At 41.2% G+C, this 17,716-nt stretch overlaps 2 protein-coding genes across 7 annotated transcripts in view; one reads left to right on the top strand and one right to left on the bottom strand.

The window, feature by feature from the left end:
• ACADM (acyl-CoA dehydrogenase medium chain) overlaps positions 1-7,935 on the bottom strand; it is a 41,227-nt gene extending 33,292 nt beyond the window's left edge. The window contains exons 1-2 of one of the 6 annotated variants that reach the window (XM_009248888.4): positions 7,505-7,935; positions 3,849-3,936 (exon numbers count right to left, since the gene is read on the bottom strand). In XM_009248888.4, the coding sequence (XP_009247163.2) occupies positions 3,849-3,936; positions 7,505-7,534 (118 nt within the window). In that variant the 5' untranslated portion in view covers positions 7,535-7,935. Of the gene's footprint in view, positions 1-3,848; positions 3,949-7,504 lie in introns of all 6 variants that reach the window. The other 5 variants (XM_024245437.3, XM_054532990.2, XM_054532991.2 and 2 more) reach the window with 5 other exon arrangements.
• Positions 7,936-7,961: 26 nt separating this feature from the next.
• The window catches only part of LOC129050631 (inositol hexakisphosphate and diphosphoinositol-pentakisphosphate kinase 2-like), a 43,356-nt gene continuing 33,601 nt past the window's right edge, over positions 7,962-17,716 (top strand). Inside the window, exon 1 of the mRNA XM_054532992.2 lies at positions 7,962-8,165. The gene's annotated coding sequence lies outside the window, so the exon portion shown is untranslated. The remainder of the gene's footprint in view (positions 8,166-17,716) is intronic.

Here is a 17,716-nt window from a genome sequence, read left to right on the forward strand (position 1 = left end):
TTGCTAACACTGAAGTGATACTAATATACAAGACACCTCCCTGATGACAAGAATCAATCTAACGAGATAGATGAAACACACTCAGTGACATAAAGCAATAAAACTTATTTCAAAGTGTCATATAAGAATATCAATATCATAATTTTGCCTTTTTTTTTTTGAGACAGTCTCATTTTGTCACTCAGGCTGGAGTGCAGTGGTGCAATTATGACTCACTGTAGTCTTGACCTCCTGGCCTCAAATGATCTTCCCACCACAGCTTCTCAACTAGCTGGGATCACAGGCACATGTCACCATATCTGGCTAATTTTTGTAATTTTTGTAGAGACAGGGTTTTGCCATGTTGCCCAAACAGGTCTGGAACTCCTGGGCTCAAGTGATTCTCCCATCTCGGCCTCCCAAAGTGCTGGGACCCACCTCACCCTATTTCATTTTTTTCTGTTTTCATAGAGACAGGGTCTCACTATGATGCCAGGCTGGTCTTGAACTCCTGGCCTCAAGCAATCCTCCTGCCGTGGTCTCCTGAAGTGCTGGGATTACAAGCATGAGACACCAAGCCTAGGCTTACTGCTCCTTTAAACTCAGACAAGCTTATAAATTAGCACAAAGCAAATGGTAAAAGTGGTAGAAAGGTTTTTCAAAAGATAGTAACATAAAATCCTGCTATGCAATGCTAATAAATGGTGTCCAACAATTTGTTTACATAAAATAAGGGATTATTGTTTTAAAATTAATGAAATTAGTATGGTGGCTTGATTGAGGAGAGGAGTCAATTGCTAACTGCATCTTTTCAAATCCATGGTATCCTTGTGTTTTAATGTGGTTGCATCTAACGTCAAAGATTAGGTAAAATTTAAAACAGATAATAGGGTATTTCAAGCAAGAAAAATGAGAGCAAATGCACAGAGGAATGTTTAAGACTATAGTAATCATTTGTATGGGGATGTGAAAAACAATACATAAAAGTAGAATTCTGGTGCTGAATTGAACAGCATAAGATCAGATCTCTTTTTTTTTTTTTTTGAGACGGAGTCTTGCTCTGTCGCCCAGGCTGGAGTGCAGTGGCACGATCTAGGCTCACTGCAAACTCCGCCTCCCGGGTTCACGCCATTCTCCTGCCTCAGCCTCCCGAGCAGCTGGGACTACAGGTGCCCGCCACTGCTCCTGGCTAATTTTTTTTTTGTACTTTTAGTAGAGACGGGGTTTCACCGGGATCTCGATCTTCTGACCTCTTGATCCACCCGCCTCGGCCTCCCAAAGTGCTGAGATTACAGGCGTGAGCCACTGCGCCCAGTCAAATCTCTCTTTTTATAGATAAACTAATGCAGAGTAAGGAAATTCTAGTATCACAGTCTCACAATGAATTAGCAGAAGTATACTTAGAGTTTCAGTCCAGTGTTCTATCACAGCTTTACTTCTAAGATTGGTGCCAGTTGATATCAATCTTGCAGGTAGATAGAGGGTAGAGAAAGTCTGGGCACAGTAGCTCATGCCTATAATCCTAGAATTTTGGGAGGCTGAGGTAGGTGAACCATTTGAGGCCAGGAGTTTGGGGCCAGCCTGGGCAATATAGCAAGATCCTGTCTCAACAAAACATTTAAAAATTTCAAAAATCAGCTGTGTGTGGTTGACATGGACCTATTGTCCTAACTGCTCAGGAAGCTGAGGCCAGAGAATCCATGGAGCCCCAGAGGTCAAGGTTGCACCTAGCTTGGGTGACAGAGTGAAACCCTGTCTCTTAAAAAAAAAAAAAAAAAAAAAAAAGGAGAAATGACAAGGATGTATTATGGATATTTATTGAGAAACTACTTTGATCTAGTCACTATGTGCTAGGGGCTTTAAATACACCATATAATTTAATCTTCATAGAAATTCTGTGTTATAGATATTATTTCCATTTTACAGATAAAGAACCGGATACAACTGGTTCAAGGAAAAGACCCGTATTGAACCTCACAATCTCCCTCCCAAACATATCTATCTCATCCTCTGTCACTCAGTGAACCATCACAGATTTCTCCTGCAAGTCTCTTACTACTGAGAGTGAAATTTTAAGTGACAAGCAATCATACCAAATTAATGCTAATTATGTCAGTATGATCCACTGCGCTGGCTGGGCATGGTGGCTCATGCCCATAATCCCACTTTGGGAGGCCAAGACGGGTGGATCACTTGAGGCCAGGAGTTAGAGACCAGCGTTTCCAACATGGCAAAACCTCATCTCTACTAATAATATAAAAATTAGCCAGGTGTGGTGGCCCACACCTGTAATCTCAGCTACTTGGGTGGCTGAGGCAGGAGAATAGCTTGAACCCAGGAAGCAGAGGTTGCAATGAGCCCAGATGGAGCCACTGCAATCCAGCCTGAGCAAGAGCAAGACTCAGTCTCAAAATAAAAAAAAAATCCACCATCCCAAATGGCTATCCTCACACTGCTTGAAAACTTTCATTTAGGCTTTGGCTACAGAAAGAGAAAAAAGAAAAAGAAAAGAAAAAAAGAAAATTTTCATTTAGGCTGGGCACAGTGGTTCATGCCTGTAATCCCAGCACTTTGGGAGGCAGAGGCGGGTGGATCACTTGTCATCAGGAGTTCGAGACCAGACTGGCCAACATGGCAAAACCCCATCCCTACTAAAAATATAGAAATTAGCCAGGCATGATGACCCACACCTGTAGTCCCAGCTACTCAGGAGGCTGAGGCAGGAGAATCGCTTGAACCTGGGAGGTAGAGGCTGCAGTAAGCCACCGCACACCGGCCTGGGTGACAGAGTGAGACTGTCTCAAAAAAAAAAGAAAGAAAAGAAAAGATAATTTTCATTCAGTCTTTGGCTACAGGTCACAGAAAAAAAAAAAAAAAAAAACCAGAAAATTTTCATTTGGTCTGGGTGCAGTGGCTCATGCCTATAATCCCAGCACTTTGGGAGGCTGAAATAAGAGGACTGCTTGAGCCCAGGAGTTCAAGATCGGCCTGGGCAACATAATGAGACAATGAAAGCTCATCTTTAAAAAAAAAAAGAAAGAAAGAAAAAGAAATGAAAAATTTCATTAAATTCTGGTAAAAAAAAAAAAAAAAAAAAAACCTTTATAAAGAAAAAGGAAAAATCTTTAAAAAACACAACAAATAATAAAAAAAAAATAACTGGAGAGCTTTGAGATTGTCATTTGTACCTAGCTGTGAGTTATCGCAGCTGCCTTTAACTATTTTCTGAGACCAAATAAATTGAGTAAATGGTTTTTAACTAGAGAAAAAATAAAAATTTTGAAGAAGCACTTCAGAAGGCCAAGAATGCCAAAGATAGATATTATTTCAAATTTTTTGCGTGTAGTTTTCATTTTATAGAGGGCAGAGGAAAAAAAATCATATTCCTTTTCCCTACAACAACCACATGGCTCCCTGGTCCCAGGAGTGAGAACTTCATCTAATAGTACCAAAATTGCAATTTGGATATATTATAGCAAAAACAAGCTTTAGCTTATTTTTGCCAGGCACCTAGAATTGTAATCTAACAAGTGTTTTTAAAATGTATTTGTGGCATTCAGATATGTAAGTTGAAGACTATTCATATGTATCAGTAAATCTCATTTATTTTGGGCTAAACATTCAGGAAAAAAGGAAGGAATATAAGTGTATGTATGCTGCTAACACAGATCTAATGTATAGTGTAGTATACTGAGGAAGAAAATGAGATCAGGAAGAATGGGGTGAGTTATTGTGAACTATCTGTGGATGGTGGACTGGTTCTACTCAATGAAAGACATTATTAAGTTTATTTACAAACATATTCCAAACAAACACATAGAGCTTCATATGTATAAGTTTAAAGTCAAAAGATAGAACAGAACATATACCAAAACTAAATCCTAATCCTGGTTCACGTTGTCGATTGGCTTTTGTATGCTGTGATCTCCAATGAAAATGAGAAATACTTCTCAGGACCTGTAAAGAACACTTTTATTAAAATAAATTTGATAAGTTAAACATTAATCAGATAAGAGACTACTGATAATTACAAGTGACTACAGCAACTGGTTTGACCGTACTCATAGTTTTTAAAGTCATCACTATCTAAATGCCTTCAATCATAATTTAAATAAGCCAATTATCAGTTATATAAATTCCTATTACAGAGGAGATGTTTTTAAAAAGTAATGAAAATAAAGTCAGTGGTATTTATACTACTGAAGTGGAGGGTTTAGGACAAACAACAGTCAAGGGTAGTAGTAGACGTAGGACCACTCTTCTGGGTATCTTACAAGCTCCTAGGACGTTGATGGTTGGAGAGTTGGGTTGGGGAGAACGATAGGCTGGAAGTGAACATACTTTGTTCAAGAGTTGCCTAGTCCATCAACTTTGATACCCTGTCCCTGTGAGCCTCCCATGCATGCCTCTGGGAACCTTCCCCTCAGAGGATGTCATTTTTTAGGATACCCCACTCTAACAAAACAAATTAGCATAAAACCATGTTCTGTATTTTCTGCTGTCTACAGGGATTCTTACAATGTTCTGAGCAAGGAGTCACCAAACTAGGGCAGCCACATCATGCTGTCTATTGCTGCTTTCACAGCAGATCTAACTAGTTACTACAGAGACCATCTGGTTCACAAAGCCAAAAACATGTACTATCCGTTCCTTTACAAACACGTTTGCTATCCCACTTCTAAACTACTAATACACTACTTGTCTTAGGATCTGAAATATACTTATATTTCTTCAAAGGAACATATAAAGAAACAGACAAATATACATATATTATTGCTTTGCAACCCATTTTTATATTCATGACAGCTTAATGGATACAAAAGTAAAAATTTGCATTTATTAAAGCTGCCAAACTGGGAACCACAATGGTGTTCTTGAGTAAAGGTTTCAGGACAGTCAAAATTACACAATTTTCACTGTAAAAGACTTTAACTGAACTATCCGGCAATTTTAACAAGCTTAGATACTAAGAGAAAAGAGAAGCTGAAGAATATACTAAAGTTTCTGCATTTAAATTCTTATATTTTTCAAAATCCGTAAAAAGAAACTGTCTTTGTAGATGACAATTTCAACTTATAAAAGAGGAATTCCTACATGTAAGGTGACAATATAATTAAGAGTGTCAAATATTTGTAATTGAAACAGTGCTTTCCAAATAACACACCTCATACTACAATAATAAAAACATATAGAGTATGAAAACTTGCATTTTCTTTGCAACTTCATTAATTTTATTTTGAAAGTGAAACAGTGCCAGGTGGGGTGGCTCAGGCGTGTAATCCCAGCACTTTGGGAGGCTGAGGTGGGCGGATCACGAGGTCAGGGGTTTGAGACCAGCCTGACCAACATGGTGAAACCCCATTTCTACTAAAAATACAAAAATTAGCCAGGTGTGGTGGCATGCACCTGTAGTCCCAGCTACTCGGGACGCTGAGGAAGGCGAATCGCTTGAACCTGGGAGGCGGAGGTTGCAGTGAGCCTAGACTGCACCACTGCATTCCAGCCTGGGTGACAGAGCAAGACTCCATCTCAAAAAAAAAAAAAAAGTTAAACAGTTTCTCTGGTGCTTATTGTCCAGCAGTCACAGACCAAATCTACTCTGATTTACAGTCACGTTACACAGGTTAGTTCACTGAATTCCAGGTCAAGTCTAGGATTAAGCCATTCCTTTATTCCACTTTCGCAAGTGAAGAAACGAAGGCTTAGAAAGTCAACTAAATTAGGCAAAGTCACTCTACTATTAGGGCAACCAGGATTCTAACATTTACTATCAAGAGCGCATGCTATTAACCACCTTGCTATACTGATCTTTCTGTTAGTATCCTAATCGGTCACTAGGTTCCATAACAAAGGAAAACATTCCACAAAAATCAGAACAAAAAACCTGACTCTATTATAAATGCGTTTTTAAATACCATGCACAAAAGTCAGAACTCAAACCAGGCTAAATGGTCTACTGAGAGACTTTTTTTTTTTTTGACAGAGTCTCCCTCTGTCACCCAGGCTGGAGTGCAGTGGGGAGATCTCCGCTCACTGCAAACTCAGCCTCCTGGGATTACAGGCATATGCTACCATGCCCAGCTGATTTTTCCTATTTTTAGTAAAGACAGGGTTTCCCTGCGTTGGCCAGGCTGGTCTCGAACTCCCGGCCTTAAGTGATCAACCCGCCTAGGCCTCCCAAGGTGCTAGGATTACAGGCATGAGCCGCCGCGCCTGGCCAACCGAAGGACTTTAAACACGGAAAAAATCACTTCACATGTGACTATTCAGGAAAATATGTTACATAGAACAAAGTGCAAAGGTTGCTATTACCAGAATACAATGCCCATCAACCTGTTAATTATATAACAAAGTTAGCCAGTTAATTAGAGAGGTGGTTTGCAAATAGAAAACAGAAATAGCACAAGATCTGGAGTTACAATTGCTGAATTTGAATCTAGGTTCCACAACTATATTTGTGGCTGTAGACAGGTTACAAACTGCTTATAGCTTCCGTTCAAAACCAAAAAATGGGGCTAATCTCACTGCGTATTTTCGGACGATTAAAGTAAGATTATATTTTGAAAGCCTAATGCTATATAAATATTGGTTTTATTACTTCGGGCTGTCTAGAACAATGAAATTCCAAATACCGAAACAGCACCACTAGAATTGAACACTTTTGTGCATTTCTTGGGAATATAAGAGTGTTAGTTTTATGGGTTAAAGCAGAGAAAAAGGGTGTAAGTTTTCTATATCAGGTTTTTTTTAGATCCTTCCTTGGAGGTTGAGAAATCCGCTTTTCTGGTGTTGGAGTTAAAAACAGCTGAAATCTCCCAATTTCTGCCTTCACTTCACATTAACTTGTGTAACACCAGCAAAACATGGGCAGCAATTCTTTAGAATTATTCTAAAACCGCAGCTTTTTTGGTCCAAGACATAACTTGAACTTAATTTTAAGTGACATCTAAATGGCAGTCGTGTGAACCTATCAAGAATATTTAAGATACCAAAATTCATCTAGTGACAAACTTATTTAGAATCTATTAAGACCCAATACTAGAATACACACACAAGTTCACATAAAATTCTGCAGTAGGTTTTTTTCTTTTACTTTTTTTTCCCGTAAGCAACGTGGAAACGTTACAACGAAAAGCTTATTAAACATTAAGTATTTCAAGGAGTAGCTGCTCCATTTTCCTTTTTCCGGTGGTTCTGACACAGAGACAGGGTCACTTCGGAAAAAGGTGGGATTCCCGGCGTAAATATTTGGAGGGTTTACCAGAGAAAGAAAAACGATATTCTAAAGAGAGGATGCCGGCTATAACGGGGTCGGCTGACGGGAGGATACGGAAAATGAAACGCTAGGCTACGTTCCGTCCGGTGGCAGGAGGCGTGAAAGCAAGGTGGGGGCCGCTAGGCTGGCTCCTTCCTCAGCCCGACTTCCCACTCCTCCCGGCCGCACCTGTTTTTGGCCCACGGCCCCCTGCTCCCACACCACAATACTCATGTCCCAGCCCCACCGCACCGCTGGGCTCCCTCTCACCCTGCAGCATCGCCCGAACCCCGCTGCCATGTTGGCTCCCGTTCCGGCCACTCGGACAATAGTACAGGGGTCACGGCCTTGACATACTCCCCGAACGCGGAACTCCTCTGGTCCCGCCCACTGGGGCCCGTGGGCGGGATGGGGCGGGGCGGGGCGGGAAGGGGCGGTTGGGCTGCGGAAGGAGGGGGCACTGCGCTAGGCGGGGTGGGAGCGGTCGCCGGCGCCGGGTATCCGACGCATGCTCCGTGACCCTTGCGTGCGCCGTCGCTGCGAGCTGGGGAGGGGTCGCATATCCTCTGCGGGCAATCTCTGCTAAGCCTCTGGCCCTGTCTGTGGGACGCCGAGGCTGACAGCAGCGCGTAAAGAGAGCCAGGGCGGGGGAGGGGGACGGCGGCGGGGCTAGGAGGGCCGGGTGGCGCTGAACGCTGGGGGACTTGCGGCGCGGTGCAGGACGGGAACCTGGGTGAGGACGTGGCTGGGGCCTGGAGGGAGAGCGGCTCCCGTGGTCAGCCTTCACCTTTACCCGGAGAGAACGGTCAAACCCAGATTGTGTCTGTTTGGCGGATTCAAAGTATTAATACATTTTGCTCTCAAATGCCCTACCTATAGCGAAAGCATATTTGTGTTTCCTTAAAATTTAAAAGATAATTTAATTGTTTAGGTAAGTTTGACCTTTCCGCGTATTCCCAAGGCTATTTATGACTTGTCCGCTGATGTGGATGTGGTGTCCTTGGATATGCGGGTGCAATCCGAGGCTGTCCAAAGGTCCTGGTTCAGCGAATGATGGAAGTGAATGTCTTCCTGAGGGATTCTACCTGGAGTCACTTTCTCCTCCAGTGAGACCCTGAGTTTTGGGATGGTAGCTTATACTAAACCTTATACTAACTTTACATTTTCTTTTGCCCAATAAAGGTCACCCATAAATTCATTCTAATTTGGCTGTTAAAATTCTATATCCTGTTATTGTATTCCCCTACTTTGTCTTCTGGGAATTTATGGTGTGTTAGTCCTAGGTATAAGGTACAATGTTAATTAAGCGCTATATTCAAAGTAAAAGTACCAGGAAAATTCGGAAAAGGGATAAAGAACTGAGTTTGTCCTGGTATAGGCAAGAAAGCCTTCAAAGTGGTAAGTAAAACACAAAGTGGACACTTAAAAATGATTAGGAATTGTCTATTCATGTCTTCTTTGTTCCAATTTCTTTTTTTTTTTTGTGAAGAAATAAAATGCTTATTAAAAATATGGACACTTCCCGTAAGAACTTCTTTTTATTCAGTTATTATTATACTTTAAGTTTTAGGGTACATGTGCACAATGTGCAGGTTAGTTACATATGTATACATGTGCCATGCTGCTGTGCTGCACCCATTAACTCGTCATTTAGCATTAGGTATATCTCCTAATGCTATCCCTCCCTCTTCCCCCGACCCCACAACAGACCCCAAAGTGTGATGTTCCCCTTCCTGCGTCCATGTGTTCTCGTTGAATTCTCATCTATGAGTGAGAACATGCAGTGTTTGGTTTTTTGTCCTTGCGATAGTTTACTGAGAATGATGATTTCCGATTTCATCCATGTCCCTACTAAGGACATGAACCCATCATTTTTTATGGCTACATAGTATTCCATGGTGTATATGTGCCACATTTTCTTAATCCAGTCTATCATTGTTGGACATTTGGGTTGGTTCCAAATCTTTGCTATTGTGAATAGTGCCTCAATAAACTTACGTGTGCATGTGTCTTTATAGTAGCATGATTTATAATCTTTGGGTATATACCCTGTAATGGGATCACTGGGTCAAATGCTATTCTAGTTCTAGATCCTTGAGAAATCACCACACTGTCTTCCACAGTAGTTGAACTACTTTACACTCCCACCAACAATATAAAAGTGTTCCTATTTCTCCACATCCTATCCAGCATCTGTTGTTTCCTGACTTTTTAATGATTGCCATTCTAACTGGTGTAAGATGGTATCTCGTTGTGGTTTTGATGTGCATTTCTCTAATGACCAGTGATGATGAGCATTTTTTCACGTGTCTCTTGGCTGCAGAAACGTCTTCTTGTGAGAAGTGTCTGTACATATACTTTGCCCAATTTTTGATGGGATTTTTTTTTCTTGTAAATTTGTTTAAGTTCTTTGTAGATTCTGGATATTAGCCGTTTGTCGGATGGGTAGACTGCAAAAATTGTCTCCCATTCTGTAGGTTGCCTGTTCACTCTGATGGTAGTTTCTTTTGCTGTGCAGAAGCTCTTTAGTTTAATTAGATCCCATTTGTCAATTTTGGCTTTTGTTGCCATTGCTTTTGGTGTTTTAGACATGAAGTCCTTCCCCATGCCTATGTCCTGAATGGTAATGCCTAGGTTTTCTTCTAGGGTTTTTATGCTTTTAGGTCTAACATTTAAGTCTTTAATCCATCTTGAATTAATTTTTGTATAAGGTGTAAGGAAGGGATCCAGTTTCAGCTTTCTCCATATGGCTAGCCAATTTTCCCAGCACTATTTATTAAATAGGGAATCCTTTCCTCATTGCTTGTTTTTGTCAGGTTTGTCAAAGATCAGATAGTTGTAGATATGCAGCGTTATTTCTGAGGGCTCTGTTCTGTTCCATTGATCTATATCTCTGTTTTGGTACCAGTACCATGCTGTTTTGGTTACTGTAGCGTTGTAGTATAGTTTGAAGTCAGGTAGCGTGATGCCTCCAGCTTTGTTCTTTTGGCTTAGGATTGACTTGGCAATGCGGGCTCTTTTTTGGTGCCATATGAACTTTAAAGTAGTTTTTTCCAGTTCTGTGAAGAAAGTCATTGGTAGCTTGATGGGGATGGCGTTGAATCCATAAATTACCTTGGGCAGTATGGTCATTTTCACGATATTGATTCTTCCTGCCCGTGAGCATGGAATGTTCTTCCATTTGTTTGTGTCTTCTTTTATTTCGTTGAGCAGTGGTTTGTAGTTCTCCTTGAAGAGGTCCTTCACATCCCTTGTAAGTTGGATTCCTAGGTATTTTATTCTCTTTGAAGCAATTGTAAATGGGAGTTCACTCGTGATTTGGCTCTCTGTATGTCTGTTATTGATGTATAGGAATGCTTGTGATTTTTGCATTTTGATTTTGTATCCTGAGACTTTGCTGAAGTTGCTTATCAGCTTAAGGAGATTTTGGGGTGAGATGATGGGGTTTTCTAAATATACAATCATGTCATCTGCAAACAGGGACAATTTGACTTCCTCTTTTCCTAATTGAATACCCTTTATTTTCTTCTCCTGCCTAATTGCCCTGGCCAGAACTTCCAACATTATGTTGAATAGGAGTGGAGAGAGAGGGCATCCCTGTCTTGTGCCAGTTTTCAAAGGGAATACTTCCAGTTTTTGCCCATTCAGTATGATATTGGCTGTGGGTTTGTCATAAATAGCTCTTATTATTTTGAGACACATTCCATCAATACCTAATTTATTGAGAGTTTTTAGCATGAAGGGCTGTTGAATTTTGCTGAAGACCTTTTCTGCACCTATTCAGATAATCATGAGTTTATGTCCTTGGTTCTGTTTATGTGATGGATTACATTTATTGATTCAAGACTTGCATCCCAGGGATAAAGCCTGTTAGATCGTGGTGGATAAGCTTTTTGATGTGCTGCTCAATTTGGTTTGCCAGTATTTTATTGAGGATTTTTGCATCCATGTTTATCAAGAAAATTGGTCTAAAATTCTCTTTTTTTGTTGTGTCTCTGCCAGGCTTTGGTATCAGGATGATGCTGGCCTCATAAAATGAGTTAAGGAGGATTCCCTCTTTTTCTATTGTTTGGAATAGTTTCAGAAGGAATGGCACCAGCTCCTCTTTGTACCTCTGGTAGAATTCGACTGTGAATCTGTCTGGTCCTGGACTTTTTTTGGTTGGTAGGCTGTTAATTATTGCCTTAATTTCAGAGCCTGTTATTGTTCTATTCAGAGATTCAACTTCTTCCTGGTTTAGTCTTGGGAGGCTGTATATGTCCAGGAATTTATCCATTTCTTCTAGATTTTCTAGTTTATTTGCATAGAGGTGTTTATAGTATTCTCTGATGGTAGTTTGTATTTCTGTGGGATCGGTGGTGATATCCACTTCATCTTTTTTTATTGCATCTATTTGATTCTTCTCTCTTTTCTTCTTTATTAGTCTTGCTAGCGGTCTATCAATTTTGTTGATGTTTTCTAAAAACCAGCTCCTGGATTCATTGATTTTTTTGGAGGGTTTTTTGGGTCTCTATCTCCTTCAATTCCGCTGTGATCTTAGTTATTTCTTGCTTTCTGCTAGCTTTTGACTGCGTTTGCTCTTGCTTCTCTAGTTCTTTTAATTGTGATGTTAGGGTGTCAATTTTAGATCTTTCCTGCTTTCTCCTGTGGGCATTTAGTGCTATAAATTTCCCTCTACACACTGCTTTAAATGTTTCCCAGAGAATCTGGTACATTGTGTCTTTGTTCTCATTGGTTTCAAAGAACATCTTTATTTCTGCCTTCATTTCCTTATTTACCTAGTAGTCATTCAGGAGCAGGATGTTCAGTTTCCATGTAGTTGTGTGGTTTTAAGTGAGTTTCTTAATCCTGAGTTCTAATTTGATTTCACTGTGGTCTGAGAGACAGTTTGTTGTGATTTCTGTTCGTTTACATTTGCTGAGGAGTGCTTTACTTCCAACTATGTGGTCAGTTTTGGAATAAGTGTGATGTGGTGCTGAGAAGAACGTATATTCTGTTGATTTGGGGTGGAGAGTTCTGTAGATGTATATTAGGTCCGCTTGGTGCAGAGCTGAGTTCAAGTCCTAGATATCCTTGTTAAGCTTTTGTCTCATTGATCTGTCTAAATGTTTACAATGGGGTGTTAAATTCTCCCATTATTATTGTGTGGGAGTCTAAGTCTCTTTGTAGGTCTCTAAGGACTTGCTTTATGAATCTGGGTGCTCCTGTGTTGGGTGCATACATATATTCAGGATAGTTAGCTCTACTTGTTGAATTGATCCCTTTACCATTATGTAATGGCCTTCTTTGTCTCTCTTGATCTCTGTTGGTTTAAAGTCTGTTTTATCGGTGACTAGGATTGCAACCCATGCTTTTTTTTTGCTTTTCATTTGCTTGGTAGATCTTCCTCCGTCCCTTTATTTTGAGCCTATGTGTGAGATGGGTCTCCTGAGTACAGCACACTGATAGGTTTTGACTCTTTATCCGATTTACCAGTCTGTGTCTTTTAATTGGGGCATTTAGCCTATTTACGTTTAAGGCTAATATTGTTATGTGTCAATTGTATCCTGTCATTATGATGTTAGCTGTTCATTTTGCCCGTTAGTTAAGGCCATTTCTTCCTAGCATTGATGGTCTTTACAATTTGGCATGTTTTTGCAGTGGTTGGTACTGGTTGTTCCTTTCCATGTTTAATGCTTTCTTGTAAGGCAGGCCTGGTGGTGACAGAATCTCTGAGCATTTGTTTGTCTGTAAAGGATTTTATTTCTCCTTCACTTATGAAGCTTAGTTTGGCTGGATATGAAATTCTGGGTTGAAAATTCTTTTCTTTAAGAATGTTGAATATTGGCCCCCACTCTGTTCTGGCTTATAGAGTTTCTGCTGGGAGATCTGCTGTTAGTCTGATGGGCTTCCCTTTGTGGGTAACCTGACCTTTCTCTCTGGTTGCCCTTAACATTTTTTCCTTCATTTCAACCTTGGTGAATCTGACAATTATGTGTCTTGGGGTTGCTCTTCTTGAGGAGTATCTTTGTGGTGTTCTCTGTATTTCCTGAATTTGAATTTTGACCTGCCTTGCTAGGTTGGGGACGTTCTCCTGGATAATATCCTGAAGAGTGTTTTCCAACTTGGTTCCATTCTCCCCATGACTTTCATGTATACCAATCAAACGTAGAGTTGGTCTTTTCACATAGTCCCATATTTCTTGGAGGCTTTGCTCGTTTCTTTTTACTCTTTTTTCTCTAAACTTCTCTTCTTGCTTTATTTCATTAATTTGATCTTCAATCACGAATATGCTTTCTTCCACTTGATCGAATCGGCTATTTAAGCTTGTGCACGCATCACGTAGTTCTCGTGCCATGGTTTTCCGCTCCATCAGGTCCTTTAAGGTCTTCTCTACACTGTTTATTTTAGTTAGCCATTCATCTAATCTTTTTTCAAGGTTTTTAGCTTCCTTTCGATGGGTTCAAACATCCTCCTTTAGTTCAGAGAAGTTTGTTATTCCCAACCTTCTGAAGCCTACTTCTGTCAGCTTGTCAAAGTCATTCTCCATCCAACTTTGTTCTGTTGCTGGCAAGGAGCTGTGATCCTTCAGAGAAGAGACGCTCCAGTTTTTAGAATTTTCAGCTTTTCTGCTTTGGTTTCTCCCCATCTTTGTGGTTTTATCTACCTTTGGTCTTTGATGTTGGTGACCTACAGATGGGGTTTTGGTGTGTATGTCCTTTTTGTTGATGTTGATGCTATTCCTTTCTGTTTGTTAGTTTTCCTTCTAACAGTCAGGTCCCTCAGCTGCAGGTCTGTTGGAGTTTGCTGGAGGTCCGCTACAGACCCTGTTTTCCTGGGTATCACCAGCGGAGGCTGCAGAATCGCAAATATTGCAGAACAGCAAATACAACTGCCTGATCCTTCCTGTGGAAGCTTCATCCCAGAGGGGTACCCACCTGTATGAGGTGTCAGTCGGCCCCTACTGGGAGGTCTCTCCCAGTTAGGCTACACGGGGGTCAGGGACCCACTTGAGGAGGCAGTCTGTCCATTCTCAGAGCTCAGACTCCGTGCTGGGAGAACCACTGCTCTCTTCAGAGCTGTCAGACAGGGACGTTTAAGTCTGCAGAAGTTTCTGCTGCCTTTTGTTCAGCTATGCCCTGCCCTCAGAGGTGGAGTCTACAAAGGCAGCAGGCCTTGCTGATCTGTGGTGGGCTCCGCCCAGTTTGAGCTTTTCAGGCTGCTTTGTTTACCTACTCAAGCCTCAGCAATGGCAGACGCCCCTTCCCCTGCCAGGCGGCTGCCTCTCAGGTTGATCTCAGGCTGCTGCACTAGCAGTGAGCAAGGCTCCATGGGCATGGGACCTGCCGAGCCAGGCACGGGATATAATCTCCTGGTGTGCTGTTTGCTAAGACCATTGGAAAAGCCTGGCATTTGGGTGGGAGTGTCCCATTTTTCCAGGTACAGTCTGTCACAGCTTCCCTTTGCTAGGAAAGGGAAATCCCCCAACCCCTTGCACTTCCTTGGTGAGGCGATGCCCCACCCTGCTTCAGCTCACTCTCCGTGGGCTGCACCCACTGTCCAAGCAGTCCCAGTGAGATGAACCAGGTTCCTCAGTTGGAAATGCAGAAATCACCCGTCTTCTGCATCAATCACCCTGGGAGCTGCAGACCAGAGCTATTCCTATTCGGCTGTCTTGGAACGGCTGGAAGTTACTTTCAAAAAAGAAACACCTGTGTGCCTTTTACTAGCTTTCCACAGAATTAGGATATGCTGTGTGTATTACAGCTATTTTGGTTTGTGCATTCTTGTCTTTCACACTGAACAAGCATTTTTGAACACTCATTAGAAAACACTGGCACCTTGTGCTCTTAAAATTGATTGCTTTAAGTAAGGATTTGGAGAAGTATTCCTGATATACTGGCATGTGTTGGCTATCAGTAATTGAGAGGGAGGAACAGTATTGAATGTACTATGATGATGGATTTCATTTCTTCCTGTAATTCTGTTAATTTTTCCCATTTATAGTTTGGGATACTTTATTTAATGTGTGTAAGTTTTTTTTGTTTGTTTTTACTTTTTTCTTTTTTAGAGATGGGGTCTTGCTGTGTTGGCCAGGGTGGTCTCCAACACCTGGACTCAAGCAATCCTCCTGCCTCGGCCTCCCAAAGTGTTGGGATTACAGGCCATTACCACACTGGCCTGCATGTAAATTTAAAATTATCTAGTTTTGTTCAGTTGAGGCTTTTCTTTTGTTATTGTTCATTTGTAGGGAATTAAAAAAAAAAAGGGAAAGGAGACAGGGTTTGCTCTGTCACTCCAGATAGCAAGCAGTGGCCGGATGATAGCTCATTGTAACCTGGAACTCCTGGGCTCGAGTGATCCTCCCATGTTAGCCTCCTTAGTAGCTGGGACTACAGCATGATGCACCACCATGCCTGGCCAATTTTTTTTTTTTTTAATTCAGTCTTTCTCTGTCACACAGGCTGGATCTCCACGAGCTGCAGTCTCAAGTGCCTGGGCTCAAGAGATTCTCCCACCTCAGCCTCCAAGTGGCTGTGACCACAGGAGTGCACCACCACCCCCAGCTAATTTTTTAATTATTTATAAGCACAAGGTCTCCCTATATTGCCCAGGCTGCTCTTGAACTCCTGGATTCAAGTGATCCTCCAACCTCAGCCTCCCAAAGTGCTGGGACTACAGGCAACAGACAGCTATTGTACAAGGCGTACCCTTTTATCATTAAATGATGACCATATCTAGCCCTAATAAGGCATTTTATCTTGAAAAGTCTTCGTTACATGTTAATTTCCACAGATTTATTTTAGTTAATAGTTACCTCTAAGAGTTTTTTTTCAACTTTTTATCTTTAACCTTTCTGTGCCCTTATGTTTTAGTGTGTCTTGTAAATGAAATATGGCTGACTTTTTGGTCTATCATTAACCAGTAACCTCAGTTCATTTACATGTAATTATTTGTTTATTTTGGGCTTGTTTCTGTCATCCAAATTTTTTCTTCCTATATGTTCCACTTTTCCTATTTTTTTGTATTATTTTGGCCTTTCTTGCCTTTAAAAAAAAAGTGTCTTAATTTTTTCTTATTTTATTTTTTCTTTTCTTCTGGTTTAAAAGTTACGAATTCCAATAATTTAGTGGCTGTTTTTAAATTTACCTTGCATAATTAAAAATGTGTATAGTTAATATCCTAACCCTCTCTCCCAACAGTACAAGAACCTTAGGACATTTCAAATGTTTCAATCTCCTTGGACTTGTTCTCGTATTTTAGTTATGTTTTTTTGTTAACTTCATAAATACTATCTTATTATCATCTAATATAGGCAATTTTTGTTTGTTTGTTTTGAGACAGAGTCTTGCTCTGTCACCCAGCCTGGAGTGCAGTGGTGCAATCTCAGCTCACTGCAAGCTCCACCTCCTGGGTTCATGCCATTCTCCTGTCTCAGCCTCCAGAGTAGCTGGGACTACAGGTGCCTGCCACCACACCCAGCTAATTTTTTCTATGTTTAGTAGAGACGCGGTTTCACTGTGTTAGCCAGGATGGTCTCGATCTCCTGACCTCGTGATCCGCCCGCCTGGGCCTCCCAAAGTGCTGGGATTACAGGCGTGAGCTATCGCGCCCAGCCTAATATAGGCAAATTTTTTACCCAATAGTTACAATTCATTTAACTATTTCCTTTTGCATAGCACACTGTCCTTCTGAAGTGATCTTCTCTTCCTTAATGATTTTACTTCACTAGATTTTCTGTTGGTAGATAACTATTAGTTTTTTTATCTGAAAATGGCTTTATTTCACACAGATGATTCTTCAACGAATTTTGTGGGTTAAAGATTCTAAACTGGGTACAGTGGCTCACAGCTGTAATCCCACCACTTTGGGAAGGAGGGTGGATCACTTGAGGTTAGGAGTTCAAGACCAGCCTGGCCAACATGGTGAAACCCTGTCTCTACTAAAAATACAAAAATTAACCAGGCATGGTGGTGGGCACCTGTAATCCCAGCTACCAGGGAGGCTGAGGCAGGCAAATCACTTGAACCCAGGAAGTGGAGTTTGCAGTGATCTGAGCTCACACCACTGCACTCCAACCTGGGTGACAGAGTAAGACTCTGTCTCAAAACAAAAACAAAAACAAAAAAAGTACCTGAGACTGGGCAATTTATAAAGGAAATAAGTTCAGTTGACTCACAGTTCTGCATGCCTAGGAGGCCTCCGGAAACTTACAATCATGGCAGAACATGAAGAGGAAGTAGGCATCTTCTTCACAAGGCAGCAGGAGAGAGAAGAGTGTTATGTAGAAGGAAATGTCAAACACTTATAAAATCATCAAATATCGTGAGAACTCACTATCAGGAGAACAACATGAGGAAAACCACCCCTTTAATCCAATCAGTTCCTACCAGGTCTCTCCCTGAACACCTGGATATTATAATTCATGATGAGATTTGGGGTGGGGACAGAAAGCCAACCATATCACAGCCCCCTTGCCCATAAGGCAATGCTCATTTGTGT

Source organism: Pongo abelii, chromosome 1, assembly GCF_028885655.2.
Source record: "Pongo abelii isolate AG06213 chromosome 1, NHGRI_mPonAbe1-v2.0_pri, whole genome shotgun sequence".
NCBI classification, from domain to species: Eukaryota; Metazoa; Chordata; class Mammalia; order Primates; family Hominidae; genus Pongo; species Pongo abelii.